The sequence below is a fragment of the Sander vitreus genome, chromosome 18 (genome assembly GCF_031162955.1).
Source record: "Sander vitreus isolate 19-12246 chromosome 18, sanVit1, whole genome shotgun sequence".
Lineage (NCBI taxonomy): Eukaryota > Metazoa > Chordata > Actinopteri > Perciformes > Percidae > Sander > Sander vitreus.
The window spans coordinates 15,649,195-15,665,906 of NC_135872.1; the positions used below are offsets into that span (position 1 = coordinate 15,649,195).

Sequence of the window (16,712 nt, forward strand, 5' to 3'; positions counted from 1 at the left end):
ACACCTGCAGTGTTAGAAATGATTCCTACAGGTGGTCTTTAACTGAACCAATGCGCTATTTGCTACTTTTAGTAAGTCAATTTCAACAGGTTTAATTGAACTGAATCCACTTTGGAATTTGAAGGCAGTGGCAGATGGATCTATTTTTTTTAGCCAGCTGTTCTCCGGTGGGTGATGCTGGGGTGGGAGGTGGGGGGGCTAAGCCCCAAGATGTTTAGTGGTGTGGACTGTGGGTCCCTTTGCCAAGTCACAGAGCTGGCTGGTATTTATAGATATGTGAGGAACTTGTGCTCAGGCCGGGCCAAGGTGCTGACGACGTAAAACGAGAGGACGCTTCCAGAAGTCGAGTGTCAGGGCACTCAGATAAAAATACCCGGTGAAAGATGGGCTTGGTCATTAGTGGCACAGTCTGGCATGTGACATGGCAGCATTTCAGAGGTGATTTATGATTATTACTATACCTCTCCCTTTCTTGCCCCCACCCTCCATCCCAAATTGGTTTGCCAAATGGAATGGCACATGGGGTTTATTTCAGGGGCGGAGTGCACAGAATTTTAGACTTTGGCAAAGTGCCACAGTTGGGTTTCAGATTTGATCACAATATTAATAGAAATACAAAAGTGATATTTAATTAATCTATTCGGTCAATTAAGATGGTGGTGCACGAGTCCAATGCGTGCTGCTTTCATGTTTCTGTCAGCTAGATGAATATGCAAGTGCAAGGGTTATTTTTTATAAACATTTAAAAGAGCGCTGATTCAATTATGACTTACTGTTGGAAGTATAAATCAATCAGTAAATCAATCAATCAAATAATTCGGCATGGAAATTATGTTTGAAATAGAAAGGGAGGGATAATGATCTCATTGCAGGCCGCTGCCTTCCCTAATTGCCGGAGCGAGCTACCACAGGGAGGAACAAAGGAAACATTTAACACATCGTAAATTCCTGTAATGTCCTGCCGAGGAGCTGCCACTCCAGTTACACTTACAACTTTTTTTGCTGACTCTTTATTAGTGTCTGGTGACAGATAGAGACAAACATAACACAGTAAAAGAAAGTTAACGCTAAATATAAATTATTTTCCGCATGTTTTTTCTTTCTTTTTTTGTGTGTGGCCTCCTGTAATCACTGCAATGTATCCCATTATTCCTCAGAGATATAGAAAATATCTCGGGCATCAGATAGGCAGACAATGGTTTTAGTATCACATGCTCTAACCTTCTTGTGGCAATTTCAAATTAAGGCTTTAAAATTTAAAAGCTTGACATATGCCTTTACAAAATGATTTCTAGCATTAACATGTTTTCTTCTCTCCATTTAAAATTGTGTACATTGAATATCAAGTCCAGATTTAGACTTGTATAGAGTTTCTTCTGTGTCACAGACAGGAAAGCTGTGCAGCTGAACGCTGTTAGCGCACACAAACACAGCAAATCTCTCTCCAAGAGTCTGAAGAGAAGTGCTACAATGTCTTGCTGAATTCCTTCCCACTCTTTTGTCCCTCAAGGCAAATGATGGAGCATATGCCTTACTCGCTGGGATGGTGATCAAGTGTGTGAGAGCAGTTGAGGGAAGAGATGGAAAGAGGGAGGGAGAGAAAGAGAGCGAGAGTGTGATTTTGTCCCACATTCAACGTCCTAAGAGACTCCTCCCTTGAGTGGAAGCATGACGATACAGAACAGTATGTGTGTCCCACATAGACGTGCACTCTGTGTGTGTGTGAACACAACACATACCGCATGTGTGTGTGTGTGTGTGTGTGTGTGTGTGTTGTTGAGATATTTCTATTATTGTAGACATTATAGAATATTAGCAGTTAAAGTTATATTTGTGCACGTTGCAAAAGAAGCTGTGTGCAGTCATTGAGGAAGTGGTTCAAGGCAAATGTCCCTGATGCACAGTTTAGCTGAAGTCATAAAATCGGTATAGGCCTTTATGGCTTAAAGTTGCAGATAAGCAGGAATACAGAAAAGGTAATTAAAGTTGCAAAACAGATGAGGATGTTTGCACCACGTGTGTGTGTGTGTGTGTGTGTTTCTGATGATAACAGTTTGGAAAAATCCCTTACAGTGTGTGAGTGTGTGCATGTGTGCGTGTGTGTGTGGGGGGGTATATCAGGTCAACAAAATTATTTTACCATCAGCTGTGCTCTGGCTCTCATTCGGTCCCAGCCTCTGTCCCGTATTTCTTCCAGCTCCCACCTAATGGCGGCTCAGGGCTGTTTTACTGCACCACCCTGGGGAGGCTACTGTGGCCAGATCCAGAACATTTGGCTTTATGTGGATTGAATGCTTTATGGTTATGGACATAATATTTAAGTATAGGAACAGACTCACATGAATCCACCCCCGAACCACTATCCCCAGCCCTAATAATCACACCAGCATAGGAGCGGTAAGTGGGAAAAGTCTGTAGGAGTGACATGAGCATGAAGTTATGTAACTGAGCTCATAATAGTGGTGAAATGTAACTAAGTAGATTTACTCAAGTACAAATACAAATTTAAGGTACTTGTCCTTTACATAAGTATTTTAATCTCATGCCACGTTATACTTATATTACTCTACTACACAAAAATACTTTAAAAAACTTTAGTTACTTTACAAATTAAGATTTTGCACACAAAACATATGAAAAGTGCGGTTGAAACCCTTAGTCGATTAATCAATTGACAACAAACATTTATTGGCAAATATTGGTAATCTATTTAATTGTTTCCAGCTTCACAAATGTGAGCATTAATGTATTTTTACTTAATAAGTGCATTTCACTGATTATACTTAAAAACTTAAGTAACATTTGCAGGTCTGAGTATTTCCTCCACCACTATAGACTGTCAGTTTTATAGCCAACCTCAATACTGAGGTTTTTACACACCGACACACAAACCTTATCAAACCACACTGAACCAAAAATAACTGAGGCTAAATTTTGGTGCAGAAACAATCTTTATCTTGAGATGTCACATAATTGGATCAGCCCAAAAAAAATTATATTTAAATTGTTGTTTTTTTTTTTGTTTCCTCTCACCTTCTTACCTCTCATGTTGTGCTGTTAGAGGAGACTGAAAAGGAGAGGACACAGTCTGAACAGTGCCAGACAGATTGATTAGGTTTTCTCCTTTCAAGTCTATGTGAGAAAAGGAAAAAGAGAGAGAAGGTAAAGAGTATACCACACCAGCTGGTCAAATGGTGGTGTGTGTGTGTGCTGTCATGTTAAAATAGTTAGCCTTTGATAGCTATTGCTGCAGCGGTCAAGGGGCAAATCACTTGTGATTTTCACTGCTGGGACTTTGACGTGTGTAGCGCATGTGTGTGCTTTAATGTGAATGTGTGTGCATTAGAGAAATACGGTTATATGCATTTTGTGTTATTATATGTGTATGTAGGACTGTTCCCACCTACTCCTGCAGGATAGTTGACGTTACTGCACCCATCCACTCTCACAATTGATGAGATATCCTAAGGGTTGAATACCAGGAATTGAGATCCTCATAGATATTTCACAGGAATTCTTTCCAAAATTTGGTCCCATTTTCTGAGATAAATACCAGCTTGATCCTATTTTTTTTATTTTTTTTTTAGGATGTGTATTCATAAACTGCTGACTATTTATATTCTGAAGAAAACACCCTCTCCAGACCTCATTGCCACTACCAGACAACTGTCGTAGATATAGTACAACCATGATTGCTGTGATGGCAGTAAACTGGATCAACTTTTTTTTTTATCATGCCAAAATGGCAGTTAACAATAAAGCTGTGTGGCAAAAAATATGTTTAGATAACAGAGGAGCAGAAGGAAACTGTGTAAATGTAAACCATGCTGCTTTTCATATATGCAGAACAGAGCTATAGGGCAGATTAGTGGCAATCGACAGGTGGAATCCTGGGAAAACAGTGATATATTTCTGGGAAGTAATACTTCTATAATCACTGGAAAGCCTTCAACACTAGATCGCACATGTTTTGTGAAGTTAAAGTTCTTCTTTCACCTAAAATCAGTTATCCCTGAACTGGAAATCTCTCGTAATGGTAAATCATATAGGCCTACATGTTAGTTGATCCTTAAAACTATTATCATACTTACAGAAAATCACCAATCAAGGTATATTTTGAAAGTGTGTGGGTGGTTTAAGGTGGATTGTTCCTAACTACATATCTAGTTTCTAACACAGGCAAGTAAAGTAGCTACATATTCCTTTAAAATTGAACTTGAGTACATGTACTTTTCCACCACTCGATTTGTGTTGGCACTTTAAGTTATCTTAATGTTACTCTTCCCTTACAATAGTGAGGTGTACAGGTTGTATGATCTACAGTAGGTTTACCATTTTGTGAAATAGAAACCAATCAGATAAACAGGATCATTTCTTTCCTTATTCGTTGGCTAAACCAGATGAATGTGTTTCTGTATGCACGGGGCAGGACCCAACTGAAGAGACTCCTCCCTTTTTATACAGGAAACAGGAAGAAGTGACGAGACCTGAAACTGCTTCGCGGTAATGTATTAGAAAACAAAATAAACTAAGACAATCCAACAAATAAGGCTTTTTGTTGATGTAAAAGGGGATTTAGGTATGTTTAGTAAAAGCTCCTGGAACTAAAAGTACTGAACCTGAGCTCTGGCTGATTAAATACGAGTGAATTTGTGAAAGTGAAAGTAAGTTAGCTGTCCGATCAGAATGGCAGCCAACGTATCACCGTCTGAGGTGGATTGCACCTGCCCTGTGTGCTGTGATATTTTTAAGGATCCTCTCGTCTTGTTGTGCGGTCACAGCTTCTGTAAGCACTGTCTTCAGGAGTGGTGGAGACAGAGCGCACTCCAGACATGCCCGGTCTGTAAGGAAATATTTCCAATGGCTCAGCCTCCACGTAATCTGGCACTGAGAAACCTGTCTGACACTTTGAGACAAGAGAAGAAGAGTCAGAGAGCTAAATCTAAGGAGATCTGCAGTCTGCACAGTGAACAACTCAAGCTCTTCTGTCAGCATGATCAACAGCTCATCTGTGTGATTTGTAGGGATGCACAAAAACATAAGAAACACAACTGCGCCCCCATCAACGAAGCGGCAGAACCCTGTAGGGTAAGAACATATATATTTTAATAAAAACAACAGAGAGATTTTTTGTTTGGTAGTTAATATAATTTTAGAAATAATTCTTCATGTTGCTCATATAGGCAAATGTAGGTGTTGTGTAACCAATTTCACACAGGGTGAAAAGAGGAGCTGCAGCAATGTGTAGTACAACAAAAATATGTTTTTTGAAAATTAAACCATGTAAACCTATTCTGGTACAACCTCTAAATACAATTATGAACCTGAAACCAGTTTGCTATGTATTAAACATGCACCTTTATTTGCAGGCTAAACTGAAGCTTAAGGTGTTGCATTTAAAAACCAAACTGGGATCATTCAAAGCACAAAAACTCACCTGTGATAAAATGGCCAGCCACATCAAGGTAAGTCACAGACATACTGTCATGGTTATAGAGGCAGAAAGCAACATGTGTTGTCGATTTCCATCACAAATGTGTTTTCTCCTCAGCTCCAGGCTCAGCAAACGGAGAAGACAATCAAAGAGGTGTTTCAGAAGCTTTACCAGTTCCTGAGAGCAGAGGAGGCTGTGAGGATCGATGCAGTGAGAAACGAGGCTATACGCAAGAGTGAGGCAATGAACATCAGGATGGTTAATTTGACTGCAGAGATCTCCTCGCTCACAGACAAAATCCAAATCATAGAGAGCGAGATGAAGGCAGAGGACTTCTCATTCATGCTGGTACTCAGTGATTACCTGTGTGAATTAATATTCTGATCTTAATATTGAAAATTTTAAATAATTATAGGTGTTTACTATCCTGTTTTTATTTTCTTTATTCGACAGAATATCAAAGACACTATAGCGCGGTAAGTCGCTTCCTGTACACCTATCAAATCCCAGCTGAATGTTGGTCAGGGCTGATGGTAGTTTGGGACGGTCTCATTCACTGTGGGGGGAAAGTCCTGGATGCATCCCATTCAAAAGTGTAGGGGAGAGGGAAGCTTGATCTTAGGTGGAGAAGTTAACACAAATTTGGAAAAGTGGAATTACTAGAGTGGTAACTAATGAGTGTAAATACGTCTAGAGAAAAATAAATACCAGCTTTCACTAATAGAGAAAAATGGGTTTGATTTGATTAAAATCTTTAAAGGATTATAACTTTAAAGTGCTCCTACTATGCCTTTTCCCTTTCCTTTATTGTTGTATATTTTTGTGCACATTATATGTTTACAAAGTGAAAAAGCCCAAAGTCCACTTAAGTCCAAAGGGACTTAACATCTTCCAGAGAAAACACTGTTCACAAACTGCTCCAAACAGCTCTGTTGTAGTCCAGCCTTTACTTCCGTGACGAACATGCGTCACTTTGTAACACATGTTATAATGCTCGCCTAGCTGCTAGCGTGGCATACCCTCATACTCTGAAACTGACTAGCTAGCAGTGCTGACCTAGCTACTGCCTGGGGAACCATGTGCAGCTCCCAACAAAGATGGAACAGAAGTGAGATGTCTCACTCTGTAGCTAAAACAGACAGCTCAACACACGAGGAGCTGCAGCAATGTGTAGTACAACAAAAATATGATGTTTTTTGAAAATTAAACCATGTAAACCTATTCTGGTACAACTTCTAAATACAATTATGAACCTGAAAATGAGCATAATATGAGCACTTTAAGGCTTTGCACCAAACAAAAATTATACTAATTTTGGGGTATTTAAAAAATATTTGACTAGTAGTCTGTGGCTGCTTAATATTCCTTTAGAGCTCAATGCAACCTGCCAGACCCAGAGACTCCATCAGAAGCCCTGATTGATGAGGCCAAACACCTGGGGAACCTGCAGTTCACAGTCTGGAAGAAGATGAAGACCATAATCCAATACAGTAAGCAAAGTGGTCGTGCCTCGCCATATGTTAACATTTTAATCTGCACTGGCATGTACAGTACAGGTAACTGATTAACCTTATCACCAAAGCATCACCAGGTTATTCTATGAATACACTGTAATGCCTTCAGTAAAACTTTTACCTTTACTTTAAAGGAGACCTATTATATTTATTATTATATATATGGTTGACTACATGGGACCCAATTTCCAGCCCTCAGTGGCCCCACACAGGACCGAAATGGGTTTATTTGCAGGGTCTGAGCTCTGCTGCCGCTGCCTCTGTACAGTCCGTTGCAGCTGGAGACTGATTGCAACAAAGTATATAGCGAGGCTTTATACTGTGAAAAAACCACCAATAAAGACTTCTAAACCAAATATTACACAACTGGACATGCTCCAGCAGGAATGTGATCTGAAATTGGGCAGAAATTAACAACATCTGCAACCAAGATTACAGCTTTCCCTGATTTAGCATGTAGCTACATGGGGCAGGGTATGTAACGTAAACACTGCCGTAGCGTGCCTGCCTGGAGCAGATGACCATATAGAAACCTGCTTCGGTATGACATTATACGAAGACCAGAGTAGAAAAATCTTTATAGCTGTGAAACTAGAGTGTTCAGAACAGTAGGAAATCTGAGGTTTTTGCTCACGTGGATTTCTTTTACGTTTACCTCATTATTTGAAGGTTTGGCCATGTGTAATATGAACATCTGACAGTAATATTATACATATGACAGAAAATATAGAAAAGCATATTAGGTCTCCTTTAATAAACCATCTCAATAAATTTCCCTTTTGTTTTTATTTGTTTTTCTCTGAAGCTCCTGTAACTCTGGACCCCAACACTGGCTCCTCGATGTTGACTATATCAGAACACATGACTCGTTCAACAATAAGCGACAAGAGTCAGGCGCTTCCTGAAAACCCAGAAAGGCTATACAACTCAGACGTTTTTGGCTCTGAAGGTTTTAGGTCCGGAAAACACAGCTGGGATGTGGTGGTGGGGGGAATTTTTTGGGCTGTTGGTGTGGCTGCAAAAACCTCTACAAAGATCTGGGCCATCTACAGGTGTAGTTGCACTGATATTCTGCGTGAACTTACTCCAGAGGATTATGTGAAATCTGTAGGCCTACCTAGACATTCATGTCCCCAAAAGGTCAGAGTGCAGCTGGATTATGACCATGGAATACTTTCATTTTTCGACCTCGATAGGAAAACACCTGTACACACCATCAAATACACTTTCCCAGAAATGGTCTTTCCGTATTTTCGTGAGTATGCTAAAATCCTTCCAGCTGAATTGTCAGTGAGGATAAGACAACCCAAATAAACATCTCGCTTTACTGCAGAGTGCCAACAACAATCTTTTATTGCTGTACATGTTTTCATATACATTTTAATATTAAATTGTTACTTTTAAATATTTAGTTTATGTTTCAGAGATTTCAATATAGTTGGGTAAAACTTGGTCTGTCTCTGTAACGTTTTGACATGTCAGTGACCAATTAAATGCTAACCTGAGTGTTGTCAGTCATCACGCAGGCTTTCCCTGTTCTTTTTTTGGTATAGTCCACCTTAAAGGGGCATTCCACTGAATGTACACATTATGTTCAGTTTACTCATCATGAGGAGTACAGTGTATAGAAAACAGATGTATAATGTCTCTGTAATTCTAAAAGTGTTTTCTAAAGTTAGCAAACATAACCCTGATGTCATTCAGGTTATCTCAGCTTGTGCTTTACTTTAATCTTTAGCCTGCATTAATAAACTGGAGGGGTGGGGGTTGAAAGACATTTAGAAGCCACAACGGGTCCAATAAAAGATGCTATTGAGTTGTATTATTGGAGATGTAGGATCCAGTGTTTTTGGAGGTTGACCCCATAATAGGGACTTAAAGTCTGGATTACTCGGCCTCCGCTGTTTTGATTTTGACCATTCTTATTTTAGTCTAGACCTTGTGAGTCCCCTAACTGTGTGTATATATATATATATATATATATATATATATATATATATATATATATATATATACTATACTATATATACACTATACATATATGGTATATATTAGGGCTGTCAAAATAACGCGTTCATTTCGATTAATTAATCTGAGAAAAAATAACGCGTTAAAAAAATTAACGCACATTAATCCATTCCATATTGACGTTTGCATACAGACGAAAATCTGGTGCCACTGATATGTCTGCGCTTCTCTCTGCTGCTCTGAAACAGACGTTACAGGAAACACAAACCCCGCTGCATGTGAACACAAGTTAACACAATACTCAACAGCAGCTAACGTTAGCCTACCGCTAGCTAGTAGCTGGATTAAACACGGTTAAAATGCTGACAGCTAATGCTAAACGGTGTAAAGTTTGACTGTGTTTTACTAAAGCCTGTCTACGGAAAGCCGTTCCACTCCCCATTCAGCCCCATTGTACCGAATTTGGTTGCAGTTCCACCAGAGTTCCACTGGGGGTGATCGCGGTCCAGTGCTAAATGAATGGGACTCTATGGAGCTAGACGGCTGAATGTGTCTTTCGCCTGATTGTCGTTGAGAAATCTCAGATTTGATTGTAGTTTTTGCAAGTTCAACATGGATTATAGGTCGAAAGTTGAATGAACGAGTACTTGTGTCCTTTCGATTTCTTACAGGTTGAGTCGTTGTTGCCCATAACACGCTAGCATTCTGCTAATGAATGCTGATTGGTCAGTGAAGGACTGATTATGATTGGAGATCCCGCTTGACGGCATCCAAAGCAGTACCAGAATGTCAGAGTGACTATTTCGGCGTGGTCTTTAAAACATTAGCAAACCTCTTTCTAGCGTGTGTATTGACAGGGAGAGGCTAACCTGTCAGCTGTGTTGTTGATGCCTCGAGAGAACAAAGGAAGCGACTCAGAGCTTGCCGTAAAGCAGTATCTCTGGCCGTATATGTGTATGACATCATTGACATTTTAAAAAGGCTTTTTAGAACAAAAAAAGCCACTTTAAAAAAATCTAACACCCAGCAGTGTGTATTTTCTTAGCCTCCCCTTTCGAATGCAACATTCAAATTACTAGACAAAAAATTATATCCTGAGAAAAGGTTTTTGGATTTTGAGGGGTATAGCTCCATAGAGTCCCATTCATTCTGCACTGGCCTGTGAGCGCCCCCTATATGGAACTGCAACCAGTTCAGAAGCCGGAAGTAACGAGAGAGTGGAACTTCCTTATTAGAAATTCTTTGGTTTTACTGTAGAGGATTCAACACCGGTATGTAACAATCTGTAGCTGCCGTCGGAGAAACAACACAGACGGTGCGTTCAATGAAACTGGTAAACTCCAGCCTCGTGGTGCATTTGAAGTTATTGTAAATGTCCTTTTCCTATCTGGTTGTTGTTTTTGTCATTGAACAGCAATTTACTAGTGAAATAAGTTATTGTTATTGTTATACATTATTATTAAATCATTTAATTTTGACCATATGGTCTTAGCAATAAACAAGCCATTCTTTAATGTCACCAACTGTTGTTGTACCCTTTTTTTTTCTTTTCTTTTTTTACTTTCTTAAAAAGTATCTCAAGTATCTATTTACTTATAAAGTAAGTTAATTATGTATGCAATTAATTTTGATTGATTAATCACAGAGTATGTAATTAATTAGATTACATTTTTTAATCGATTGACAGCCCTAGTATATATATTATATATATATACTTTTAGAGAATTGTTGAATCATATAAATATGTTTTGCTCTGTTTTCATAATGTTTTCATGATGTTTTCCAGTTTTGGGGAGATCTTCCTTATCTGAAGTTCTAAGGATTGAGGGTGTACGGATCGAATTTGTGATTTTGGGCTATATAAATGAAAAAAACAACCTGTACATGCTTTAATATCCGTCAAAATGAATATCAAGTTAAATGTATTAATTAATTTCTAGATATATCTCTCTGGTGCATGGCTGTAAATGTAAATGTATGTTTGCAATGAAGGAAATAGTCAAAGTTATCTAATGCTAGCATCTAGCGTGTTATGATGCACCAATCATGGATGGAGGTTGTCTGCAGTAACATGGTTTTCATGGTTATAATCCAGCTAAAACCAAACTAATAAACAAAAATGCAGCTCTCAGCCAGTCCCATTGTCTTCAATAGGAATCTCCAGTATTCCCATAATGCCCCTGTGTGGCTGATACGTCTGCCTACATGCACGCATAGCACAGGGATGAATCATTATGAGGCAATGCCTCCTGTCTCTAGTATACTGCCATCTCTCTCTCTCCCTCTGTCTGTTTGCCGCTGACACACTCACACTCAGAATCCTCACACTGATACTGAATCTCAGTGGTATTACAGCTGGAATTCCTGCTATGTTTTTACAACTAATGAAAGAATGAAGAGAAACAAACAGAGGGGCCAAATTAAAAGAGAGAAAAAAGGATTGAGAGAAGAAAACATACTGAGGGAAAAAAAGGAAATAGGGGGAGAAAATGGTGTCTATCATTCAATTTGTATTCTTCTGCATGTTTTACATGAAGAGTGTTTCTGAGCCCAGTTTTCTCAGGGCTAATGAAGGTTGGAGATCAGGCACTGACTGACACAACATTTGCTCAAATGTGGTAATGAGGGGATATTTTGTTTCCCGATTACCCAGATAAATTTCGAACTTTATATGTCTGTCAATTGGGAAAGAGTGTCAGCTTAGGTGATTACTCATCAATAAATTTAATTAGGCAAAGTGTACTTTTCAGGTTTGACATTTAGAATTGAGTTTTCATACCTTTATCCAAAAGCTGCTTGACATAAATGCACCATTTTATAAGTATTGGTGTGTTTATGGGGTTCATAGTTATCAAATTAAAATTGATCCCTAAGTGTGCTAACTTGCAACTGAGCAATGATCTGGCAGATTTCACATTTTGGAATAAAAACCTTCATAGCTGTTTTTTTTTGGTTTGTTTTTTACTTTTCTCTCTACAAATCATCATTCTTCCTGTATAAACCATTACTTTAGCTCAAAGGAATGACGCCAACCCAGCATATTGCACTTTTTTCTTACTTTCTCAAAATCCCCTTTGAACGATCAATCATTCGATGTTGACCAGAGAGCACCAAGGAGCCACTGAGTAGAATACGTCAGCTGTTATTTTACTGAAAGTCCCGTTTCTCTACTAATCAGATGAAATAAACACATTAATCTGAAGAATTTCAAAGCACTATGGATTGTTTTCGTAACCGTGTGGAAATTACTTATTGTCTCAAAACATTAAAAAGACAATCAATCACATTTAACATAACAGAGTTTAACTAAACTAAAAAGCATAACAAAGCTATTTGTTTGTACTGTAGTTTTTGTGAGTGTGCTACTCATTAATCATACGTGTGAGAGATAAAGACGCTGAAAATGAATAAATCAGGATGGAGAGATCAAAGGCAGGCCATCTCTTGGTGATCAGTGACAACATGGCTCTGAACTGGAGCCAAAACAGTAAGCAGATATCAAGTTAAGAGACAATCAGAAAGAATACAAGAGAGATAAACAGGGAGATGTGCCAATGGCCTGAAGGTTTGAGACAGATAACATACAGTAACTGTCTGTCTGAACCAGCACCTATGTAGTTTGACTTGGCTTGGCTTCTAAGGAGTGTGTGTGTGTGTGTGTGTGTGTGTGTGTGTGTGTGTGTGTGTGTGTGTGTGAGATGAGGAACGATTTTCAAATATAGATGGATGACTAGATAAAGCTGTATGTGACAGAATGGTGAAAACAAGCATAAAATGTAATAATACGGGACTAGCACACCACAAGTACAGCCTAAATGAGTGCAGTGTACATAGAGTAATGTATAAATACAAGAACACACGCATGGAAACACACGTGTGCACTTTTATGTGGTCGTTTTTCCATCTGCTCCCTGTTTTTAGGTCCCTTTTGGTCACTTTTTGCTCATGTTATTGTGGTCTGGATAGCTTCAAGAAACAGACCAAGTATGATGTTGTCATTTCTCTCTCTCTCTCTCTCTCTCTGGCTTTATTGTTTTGTTTGGCATTTCTGTTCCGTTTGGAGGCAATCATTGAAGAATTTGAGCAGCACGTGTCCTCAGCAATCATAATCATGAAATCCCTACTGGTCTCTCTCACTCACACACACACACACACACACACACACACACACACACACACACAGAGGCCTGATTACTACTCAGTCTGGTCTTTATAATGTTATAGATGCAGATTGAATGTGTCAGTCAGGACCTCACAGGAGGATATTGGTAGAGATGGTGTAGGAAGGAAGGAAGGATGAATGGATGGAAGGAAAAAGGAAGCAAAAACAAAGTTTGCTTTTTAGTAATGAGTGAAGTACAAGTTTAAAATGTGTATGAATAAAATGAGACTGGATTTCAAAGACAGGTTTGACAGGTTAGGTTTCTATTCTTGTTTTCTACAAAATCTCTATGTAAAAAAGTGTTTAGTTAAATCTCCATCATCCTCTCTCTAACACAAAGACACACACACACACACACACACACACACACACACACACACACACACACAAGCCTAGATGGTCAAGTGCTGTGATAAAGTGCTGTCTAGTGTTCTCTCACTCTCTAAGCCCCCTGAGAGTAGATCAATACTCACTCAGCATCAAGTTACCGCTAATGTCTTCATGTTTTTAACCAGGCAGTGTGTGTGGGTGTATATGTGTGTGTGTGTGTGTGCATCTGCCCCTGGTGTGACCCTAGTTATAATTATCATTAAATGTCAATGAAGGCGTTAGGAAGAGCTACACTTCAGATAAATCCCAAAGCCCTGACACACAGCGCCTCCTAAGGACATTTGTTAGAAACTGCAGCTTCAGTAAAGGATGTAGTTACTTCTGTGAATTCAAGATTCAAGATTCAAAATCCTTTATCAGTCCCACAATGGGGAAATTCACACTGTTGCAGCAGCAAGGGATAGGGGGGAAAGTACAAGACACAGATAAACAAACAATGAATAAATATAAGTAAAGAGAATAAATAGTAAAAAGTAAAATGTATTTACAGTATTGCACAGCCACGTTTTTTTTGCACAGTTTATCAGTGCTGGTATGTGTGTGTGTGTGTGTGTGTGTGTGTGTGTGTGTGTGTGTGTGTGTGTGTGTTTTGTCCATGTGGTCTGGGAGCAGCAGGAAGGAAAGACTTGCTGTATCTCTCCTTGACGCAGCGCGGGTGCGAAAGAGAAGATGACATCAGTTGTGTGAAAAAGCTATGTATGACCTTGTGTGTGAATCACTACCTTTTAATGAGATGAACGCCTTAAGCCATCAGCCTCCATTAAGCTACTGTTTCACATCTACAATTATGTTGCTGAGTCATACAGGATAGTTTACACTTTAATAATATATATCTGTCTTGCTGAATCAACAGGTATACATTAACTTGAATAGATACTCTAGATAGCGATCAGTGTGGTAAGCGGTTTGCAGGATTTGAAAATGTGTGTATGAGTCACATTCATGCCTGTGCTGACTTAAATGAGCATTCTCTTATTTTCGTAGTTTTGGCCATTGTTTCTATTTGTTATGCCGGGATCAGTGAACACGGCAAAGAAGTTTGAGGGGTGCCTAAAAATGACATTTTTGAAGCAAATGGGATTGCTGCCAGGATTATGTTAGCTGTTTTTTCCAGTACAGGAAGTGTTACAGTAATAATAATAATAATAATAATAATAATAATAATTACTTTTAATTTATATAGCGCCTTTCATGAAACCCAAGGACACTTTACAGAATTACAGTGGCTATACTAAAGGAGGTTGTAGGCTGTGGTAAACAGGTGGTGTTTCAGGAGTTCTTTTTAAACGTCCAGGGATGTGGGGCTGCAACATTAAAGGCTCTGTCTCCGAAGGTACAGAGTCTGGGGTTGGGAATGGAGAGCAGGCCAGCTTCTGAGGACCGCAGGTTTTGGGGTGGGGTGTATGGATGGAGGAGGTCGGAGAGGTACTGTGGGGCCAGGGCATGGAGGGACTTGTAGGTGAGAAGGAGGATTTTATATTTGATGCGGGTCTTAATTGGGAGCCAGTGAAGGTGGATGAGGGTTGGGGTGATGTGCTACCAGGTCTTGGTGTGGGTGAGGACCTTGGCGGCAGAGTTTTGGACATACTGGAGCCTGTCTAGGGTTTTGCTGGGGACCCCAGACAGGACTCCATTGCAGTAGTCCAAACGGAGGTCATGAAAGCATGTATGATGGTTTCAGCCACTGAGTCAGAGAGTGATGTCCGGAGTCTGGAGATGTTTTGAGATCAAAAAGGCGGATTTGGTAATGGATTTGATGTGAGTATTGAAAGAGAGGGTGGAGTCCAGGATTACGCCAAGGTTTGCGGACCTCAGAGGATGGGCAGATGGCGCACCCATTAACATTGAGGATGAGCTCTCCAACCTTCTGGAGTAGCGCCTTGGGGGCCACAACCAAGAGCTGTGTTTTATTGCAGTATTGAACCTTGGGTGGAGGGTGGTCATATAAAGTCCAGAAATGTCGGGTGAAGTTAAGAGATCGGGCTGAAAAGCATGAGTCATAGGTGGATTTTCAAAAATGTTATTTACCAAAAGTACTGAACACAAATAATGGATGATCAGACCATTTTTGAGACAAAAGAGTAACAGAAAGACAAACACTACCACCCAAACTACAAATAAAACAAAACAGGAAATCTTTTCTATCAGTATAAATACGTTTGCAATTATGCAAAACAAAAACACCAACAAACTACTATACTCTTAAGAAATAAACAAAATCTCTAAACTAGAAATCAATCAATCAATCAAAATCAAAATCACCCCCATGATGTGGGGGGCACTTGGTACATTCTGATTGGCCACTTCTTGTATTTAAGAGCTCTGCTTAGGCCATCTTTTGCTCATGTCTGACTAAATGTTTGCCAGCAGTGGCACTTTCAGCCCTGGTAAGTCAACAAACTTTGAATGACTCAAAGCAAACTTATCTAAAGACTAACTAAAGTGTGATGTACAGAAGCTAACTACATGTGAGCGCTACAAAAACAAACTAATATACTGCCAACAACACCCAAAAATCTAGAAGGGCTGTTGGAGTGCGCAGACCTCCACCAAGGCGAAATGCCCTTTTTCGCAATGTTAACAAAAGTGAAAATGAATATGTGTATCTGCCCCGTGATTCGGATCTGCTCCAAAATGTAATTGGTTCTTCCTTGGCCCATGCTACACCTTTCCACCAGGATTTGAAATCAGCACAGTACGTAATTCTGCTGACAGACAAACAAACAAACAAACAAACAAACAAGCCAAATAAAAACATAACCTTCTTGGTGGGGGTAACTGATATATAAAACAAAAGCTATGTGTCATCATTTATCTGGTTACTGGTGTGAAATGTACACAAAGTCAAAAGGTCAACAAACTCAATGAAGAGAAAATGAACTATTAAAGGAACATGCTGACTTATTGGGACTTTAGCTTATTTACCGTAACCCCTAAGGAATATAGTTCCCAGTTTATATACGGTTAGAAGATGGCTGTGTCTCATGTGACCTTGTTATTTGTACACGCTGTGACTATGCAAATCACAACATGTAAATAGGAACATGTTGCCGTTATTTTGTCACTTATTGGGAGCAGTAGACTAGTTGGAACCTGTTACCTCCAGGATCTGTGCTAGGCTAAGCTACCGGTGGGGCCGCCGGACACAGTTACGACACGCACGGAGATGAGAAGAGTATGTATGGACTTATCTAACTCTGGGGGATACGGTTAATAAGCTAAAGTCACAATAAGTCGGCGTGTT

General features: G+C 39.5%; 1 protein-coding gene across 1 annotated transcript; it reads left to right on the forward strand.

Moving 5' to 3' along the window:
* Nucleotides 1-4,463: 4,463 nt before the first annotated feature.
* LOC144533229 (zinc-binding protein A33-like) lies at nucleotides 4,464-11,860 on the forward strand. The gene is made up of 6 exons (XM_078274462.1): nucleotides 4,464-5,088; nucleotides 5,370-5,465; nucleotides 5,552-5,782; nucleotides 5,888-5,910; nucleotides 6,806-6,924; nucleotides 7,754-11,860. Exons 1-6 carry the CDS (start codon nucleotides 4,687-4,689, stop codon nucleotides 8,260-8,262), a joined length of 1,380 nt encoding a protein of 459 aa, XP_078130588.1. The 5' UTR covers nucleotides 4,464-4,686; the 3' UTR covers nucleotides 8,263-11,860.
* The last annotated feature ends 4,852 nt before the right edge of the window (nucleotides 11,861-16,712 follow it).